The sequence below is a fragment of the Amblyomma mixtum genome, chromosome 8 (genome assembly GCF_055824585.1).
Source record: "Amblyomma mixtum isolate Tamu chromosome 8, ASM5582458v1, whole genome shotgun sequence".
NCBI classification, from domain to species: domain Eukaryota; kingdom Metazoa; phylum Arthropoda; class Arachnida; order Ixodida; family Ixodidae; genus Amblyomma; species Amblyomma mixtum.
In genome coordinates, this window is record NC_143019.1 from 72,608,197 (window position 1) to 72,615,443 (window position 7,247).

At 53.6% G+C, this 7,247-nt stretch overlaps 1 protein-coding gene across 1 annotated transcript; it reads left to right on the forward strand.

The window, feature by feature from the left end:
* Positions 1-2,568: 2,568 nt before the first annotated feature.
* Positions 2,569-6,347, forward strand: LOC149332970 (serpin B11-like). Its single transcript, XM_089557601.1, has 4 exons — positions 2,569-2,750; positions 4,838-5,117; positions 5,213-5,485; positions 5,601-6,347. Exons 1-4 carry the CDS (start codon positions 2,569-2,571, stop codon positions 5,808-5,810), a joined length of 945 nt encoding a protein of 314 aa, XP_089413727.1. The 3' UTR covers positions 5,811-6,347.
* Positions 6,348-7,247: the final 900 nt, after the last annotated feature.

Sequence of the window (7,247 nt, forward strand, 5' to 3'; positions counted from 1 at the left end):
CAGACTCAGACCGGACTCCACCATTGTGAAACTCAAGAGAGTAGGCGAACAGGTAGGGCGCATGATCCGCCGCGTTTCCAACAAGCGGGGCGGTCTGCGGGGCAGGGACGCGCTTCGGCTCGTCTATGCCTTCGTGACTAGCCGGATCCTCTACGCCGTGCCATATCTCCGCACTACTAAGCAAGACGAGGCGCGAATAGACGCCATCATCCGCAAGGCAACTAAGCGAGCTGGATATCCCGGTGGCTACCTCTAATGCCAAACTCAAGGCATTGGGGGTGCTAAACTCCTACCAAGAGCTGCGGGAGGCCCACCTCGTGAACCAATACACGCGGCTCATGCAGACGGCCCCTTGGCGCCGCCTGCTAAACCGCTTACACATCCAACACGACTGCACTCCAGAGGAGGCGGAGCGTATCCCAGTACTGTGGCGCCATATGCTCTGGGTCTCCCCGCTCCCCCGTAACATGGACACCGACATGCACGTAAACAGGCGACAAGCGCGGGCTCGGGCTCTTGAGAGACAACACGGCTCCCGACCCGGTGTATATTGTCACGTTTTAGTGACGGCAGTCCAGCGGTCAGGAAGACACCAGAAATACTTGCAAACGAAGCTCTTTATTAGGGCTGACTTGCGCCCGCAAAAGAACTGAATCACTCGGTGGCGGCGTAAGCAACAAGCGTGCTCGTCAATCGTTGATCTACGAACGCCCGCGGCATCGCTCAATTTAAAGCCGGCAAGGAAACTTCGAGATAACGGGTCGAGATCATCTAGACTAATCTGGAAACACGTAGATGCAGCTCTTCATGGCGGTGATCAATGGAGATAAGTCCGGTCGCTTCTCGCGTCACGAACAAAAGTGATAACACCCCTCTCCTGCTGCCTTGCGCGAACGAACGGGCAATACATTGATACGCGGCAATATTATGCAGACGTAGCAGGGCCATCGCCCACGGGATTTTACACGGCCGCTGTCGTTCACCAGGAAATGCACGTTGATGGACTCTCTTTTCGAGCCCGAATTCAATTCGAGCCGAGGAAGTAGCGATAGCGCTTGCTGCCGCCCACGCCAATTCGAGAATCATCATTACGGACTCCCGAAAAGCATGTGATCATTACTTGGCAGGGGAGATCTCCCCCTTAGCTGCTTGTATTCTAAGACGGACTGCCACTGATCCAACACCCAAAAGAATCATTTGGGCTCCTGGCCACCAGGGCTTACGAGGTAATGAGGCCGCTGACGCGGCTGCCCGAGCGCTTACTCACCGGACTCCTCATCCCAGCTCTTCTGGCTCGGAGACTTACCAGCCGCTGCTGCGATTCAGGGAAATTATAACGTATTATAGCGACATCCACCGCCTTTTCCCGGCCCCTGCAAAGGGGCTGAGTAAGACGGAGGAGCGAACTTTAAGGCGCCTGCAGACAGGTACTCTACTCTGTCCTGCAATCTTAAAGCATTACGACCCTAACACGGATGGGCGATGCCCGCACTGTGGGGAGACCTGAGATATCTTCCACATGGTGTGGGCATGTACTCAAAATCCCCACCTCCCCCCTTCCCCTACCCCTTCCAGAGAGGCATGGGAGACTGCCCTCCTCAAGTGCTCCTCGCTTGAGTCCCAAAGGGCTCTGGTGAAACGGGCGCGAGACGGGGCATTGTCATGCGGTGTCCCGGACTAGGGACGCCGACCATGTAGCTCCCAAACTCTATTTCAGTAATCAAAAGTTTTCACCACCACCACCCACTTCCCCTCATATTGTGTCACATGCGGAGCAAGGCCCCCCCCCCCCCTCCCCACACCACCACCACGCGTACTATATCACTATATATGGGAGTGCCCACACTCCGTCAGCGTCCGGCCCATTCATCCACAACCTCGTGGGAGTCTGCCCTTCTGGCCACACGAGCTGGTGAACACCACAAGCTGATTGACCGGCCTAGGCTGGAGGGGAACATCAGAGGGCTCATGGACTGAGAGCCCTTCCAGGAAGGTTTTTCTCTTTGCTATTAAATAGTGTATCCTCCTCCTCCTCTTTAATTTTATCAGTGGCTTCTACGCGTCGTTTACTGTAGCCACTTCCATCACCAGATCGTCGACATGAAAAGACTCCTTCACAAGGCTCTTCGTTTTCTGATCATTTGTCGTGTTTTCCAGGTGGAGGAGGGATACAGTCAGCTATAGTGCGGGCTTACTGTCGTACCAAACGGTACCCAAGTGATCCTCCATTATTCGATTCTCGGCAGTGCGGAAAGGTTAAGCAGCGGGCAGCTGTACCACATGAACCGCTGGGCATCTCTATATTCAGGCCGCGCGCTTATCTCTCGCGGTGACTCAGTGGTTATGGCGCTCGGCCACTGACTCGAAAGCCGCGGGTTCGATACCGGCCGCGGCGGTCCAATTTCTATGGAGGCAGTATTCTAGAGTCCCATGTGCTCTGCGATGTCAGTGCACGTTAAACAACACCAGGCGTTCGAAATTTCCGGAGTCTTTCACTCCGGCGTCATTCATAAGCTGAGCAGCTTTGGGACGCCAATCCTTTATAAACAATAAAACAAACATCCAAAGATGAAAAGAAGGCAGGAGAAGAGAAGGAGGAAGAAGTGGGTCGGGGCACGCTGCACGCGGCATTCGAGCGCTCGTGGCCCGAGACCGAAGACAGGCCGTCGTGCCCAGGAGACCGTCACCGGCCAGGCCTCTCTGTTGCAGACCAACGCGACCGCTTCGAAAAACACCGGAGTCCCCATACTGTGAGTTCAACGGTCTAGCGCCGCGTCAACTTGCCGAGTACGCGAACCTTCCCTCTACTAAGCCTGCTGGCCAGATTCCGTGATAGGTGTGCGCTTCCGTCTCCCGTAACGCGCTACCCCCCCACCCACCTCCATAAGCCTGAGCGGACCAACTCGCAGAAAACTTTCATCCCAACTACCTCCCACCGATAGACCGAACTGAGCCAACGGTGTCGCCTTTGAGTACCCAAGACTGTGGGGTCCATTCACGTTTTAGTGCTCCTACCGGTAATCTTTCCACGGTAGTTTATTACTACTATCACTACTACCAGTGCTCAGCGAGCAGGTGCTGGGGGCTTATTTTGATACGAACCGATTGGAACTACACCGCAAAATTCGAAGGAAAGATTCCGCGTGTTGGAACCCTCCTCACTTTGGCAGTGTCTCTCAGTCGAAATGCACCTCTCGTGCGTTAAAACCCTTCATACCGTACCGCGCCATACCATAAACTTTCCCCGGGGAGAACAGAGACAGTAGCTAAACAACGCATTAGCCTTGTCGCTTTAACCCTCTTCTAGGTCCTACAGGTATATGAAACTACTGCCCCCGTTCCCGCACAAGGCGAGTACTTAGACGAACGAGCATCTACACGTAAATGGAGTCTCCGAAGCAGACTTTTCCATCTGGAACATGCAGATTTCAAAACACCTGCTCTTAGGGCTTTTGCGAACAGGTGCTGCTAGCTTGCGTTACAGCTTCCACCATGTCTACGCGAGCTGCACACATCCCTAGCTGGGCGTCGCCACATTTCGGTTGCGCGCCCAGGTGCTATAGCACGGTGGAATCAGTGGAAGAGCTCTCTGCACCCGTTCGCAAAAGATTTTTGAAATCTTGTACCCGATCGAAAGGTCTAGCGCGACAACAGCGTCCCAGGCATAGCCACCGCTGCCAGCAAATGACAAACGAACTGACAAGCGAACTGGCATCCGCCGTTCTCCTGTTCTTCCAACATAGCGCCTAGTACGATATGTCTGCAAAGACTGAGTGGTTCCAGGGAAGTTAAAAAATTTGACACCATTTCGATAGTCGATAAAGCAAAGTTTGAGCGCTGCTCTTCACACGCCACCTGCCACCACTGGCAGATGGCGTGATACGCTGCTAGCCATGCACCCTCCGTAATCTTCCCGTGGCAACCACCTTCCGGTTGTCCACTCCTCTGCTCTCGTCGTGGCAGGTGGCGTTTCGCTCTGCTGCTACCTCTCACGGTTGTCGGGTGGCGTGTTACGACAACGACGCCACGAACCGCGCCTAAGAGCTGCGCTCTAAAATGTCCACATGCATTGTGGAAACTCCACCTTCAAGGGAACTGCATGCTCAGCATAAAGGGAGAACACCGTAGAACAACCCGACAACTGCTGCGCCTTTGCCTGATGCGCACTGCGCAGAACATCCTTCGTGTAGCACATTCTGCAGTGAAATACGTACAGCCTTTGTCAAAAGTAACCAGGCTCCATGGTTTGCTTCTCATTCGTATAGCCCTCACGGCTTCCTTAAAGATTATAAAGTTCTTTGATGGTGAGAACAGGGGTTCTTCTTACAATACAGAGATTTAGAACGTCAGGGCTGGCATAATAGCTTTAATATATGACTGAGAAGAAAAACGTGCAGCCTGGTTACTTGTGACAAAGACTGTACCTTTGCCACAGATGCCCCAGCACCTTTGTTCACCTTCTATTTCCCGCGGCTCCTTTCCCGACGCCAACATCTCCTGCAGTCCACGCACTTCGCTGCTCTCGCCTTGGCATCCTTTCCGGAAGACTCGTTTTTTCTTCTTGTTCGACAGCTTTACAGGAATCGCGTTTCCTCCTCTCTGAAAAGGGGCTACACTGCCGGCAGCAGATACTCACCAGGATGGTGATGATAGTGGGCCGTTTAAATGGCAACTATTTCAAACTTACGTCGGAGCAGTAGCAGTGTTCTTAGCACACTCGATGTATCCCCGCGGAGTTATTGATAAGTCTGCTAACATTACTGCGCTAGACATCGGCAATATCAGCGCCTATTATCTCCCTATAGGCGACCTCACATGAAATTCTACTCACATGCAGGCACCACCGCACCGCCCCTCCACCTCCGCCGCAGCTGCCCACGGAGTTGCAGCCGCTGCAGGAGCACGGTCGCCTGCTGAACCGACTGGCGCAGTCCCTGCTGGCATCCATGCTGGTCCAGCCGCCGCGCGTCCACTGGAACGTGCTCCTGTCGCCCATATCGTTGGTCAGCACAGTAGCGGCGCTCGTGGTCGGCTCCGAGGGCCCCACCCAGGAGGACCTGTGCCGCCTGCTCAACCTGCAGCTGTCCGAGGTGGAGGCCATCATCGAGCAGTTCAAGGTGGGAGCATCCGCCGCCAGCCAGGCCACATCTCACCATTTCAACCCTCTAGTCGACGCCGCCGTACAACTGCAGACTTCTCACGCGCCGTGCAGATTCTGCCGACGGAGTTGGACGGCCTGCGGCTGACGCAGCAGAGCCTGCTGTACGGCGACACGCTGTGGGACCTGGTTCGCGGGATGCGGCCGCGCGCCAACGTGCGCCTCGGGCTGCCCAAGTTCGTGCTGACGGCGCGGAACAAGCTGCGCGACATGCTGCACGAGCTGCGCTCCGGCAGGCCCTTCGACCCCGACCAGGCGCAGTTCACCAACATCTCGGGCTTCAAGGGCCTGCACGCCACCAAGATCCTGCAGGCCGCCACCCTAGAGGTGTGTCCACATCGTGTACTGGCATGTGACATGTTCACTATCGGTCCAAATATGACTGCATATATGGTCTGTCGAGCTTGAAAGATAAAGGCTCCTCTTCTGGGCGCGACCACAGGTGTCCGAGGACGGCAATGAGATCGCCCGCACCTCGGCGCTGGTGACCGAGGTGGTGTCCAAGGTGGCGCCGACCACCGTGTTCCTGGTGGACCGGCCCTTCCTCTTCCTGGTGCGGAGCACGGCCACGGGCGCCATCCTGCTCTGCGGGTGCGTCCGCCAGCCCCTCGAGTGGCACCCGGAGAGCCCCGACAACTCGGCGCTGCTGTGATGATCCACGGCTTCTTCTTCCGCGTGTCACGTGGGAGGAACATGAACCAGGAGTCCCGCCGCGACCTCCACGTGACACAGCGGAAGAGAGGGAGTCCCCCAACTAAGGATGCTGGCCAAACGCCCAAGCTCCGCACCCCTATCCCCCCTCTAATTTACGCGTTCAAGAAACAAGCGCCATTTTCCACTGCGATCGGTGGGCACTAGGCAGGTAGCCGCAGGCTGCTGAGCGTACGGCGACTGTCAAACAGCGCTCAGATATAACCGCGCTGATAATAAAGCGAGCGTTCAATTGGTTCTAGTCGTTGCCATCGATTTACTGCACATGCCAGCAAACATGACCCTGGACCAACAGTGGGTGCCCTCTCCTTCTAGAAGTTTGAGGATATGACGACCTTTCCGGTGTCCACAGGCACGCTGAAACAGTCGAAAAGTTGCTCACTTGGACCTTGGATCTTCATGTTTATTCTTTTTTGTTACTCTTTGTATTCCGTTGTGTGGATGAGTCTGTTGTTTCTTGCATAAGAATACGCTAGCCACGGCCTTGACTATAATCGTAGCCACGAAAGAGCTTGTTTTTGTGCGAAACAAAATTCCTATTTTTTCGCTCATTTCATAAAAAGACCAAAATAGCAGGTTTCGCCAAAACTAATCATTTTTTTTTTGCATTCACTGCAGTCAATTCGCCGCGCATGTTACTGTAATCTACGCAGCATCATCAACGTCCGTGCGGCGCATAATGCATTTGTACATGCTTGCAAATTTTCTTTCAACAGCACAGAGGCCATGTGAACGCGAAAAAGTTCTTGATACAATGATTTTAATCAGACTTCTTGCTAGTGCCCATGGTTTGACCTTTCACTTATTACAACGAAATTTCTTATTTATTCTTAATATAATCCGCCTCACGAACTAATAAAGAGCGTTCAAACAAGCGGGTTCGATCTCGGTCGCGGCGATCGCCTTTTGACGGAGGCGAAATTTAAAGGCCCGTGTACTGTGCGATGTCGGTGCACGTTAAAGAACCCCGGGCGGTCGATTTTTCCGGAGCCCTTCACTACGGCGTCCCTGATAGCCTAAGTCGCTTTGGGACGTTAAATCCCAGTAAGCCATAAACCAAACCAGTAAAAAGCGTTCAAGATCATCAGGTGACCAAACACACTATTCTGCAGTAAGCACAAGATGTCCGCAATTTTTCCTGCGGCGTCTTCAGTTTTGCGAACTTGACAGCGTACGTTATCCTGGAAACGCACGTTAGCGTAGAAACCGCAGGGATGTTGGGATTTTGATTTATTTTTACCACTTGCTGTACTTTTGCGTTTACTTTTGTTCTTTTCGTGCCTTATACGTACACTGTAGCATCTATCGTTTGCGTTATGCATTATCGTATTCTTTAAACCTATAATTTGTATTATATTGTTTTTGATCGTCTGCTTCT

Coding starts and splice junctions, on each gene's coding strand:
- LOC149332970 (XM_089557601.1), top strand. CDS start 2,569: ATGAAAAGAAGGCAGGAGAAGAGAAGGAGGAAGAAGTGGGTCGGGGCA. Junction 2,751..4,837: donor AACACCGGAGTCCCCATACT/GTGAGTTCAACG, acceptor ACTCACATGCAG/GCACCACCGCACCGCCCCTC. Junction 5,486..5,600: donor TGCAGGCCGCCACCCTAGAG/GTGTGTCCACAT, acceptor GCGCGACCACAG/GTGTCCGAGGACGGCAATGA.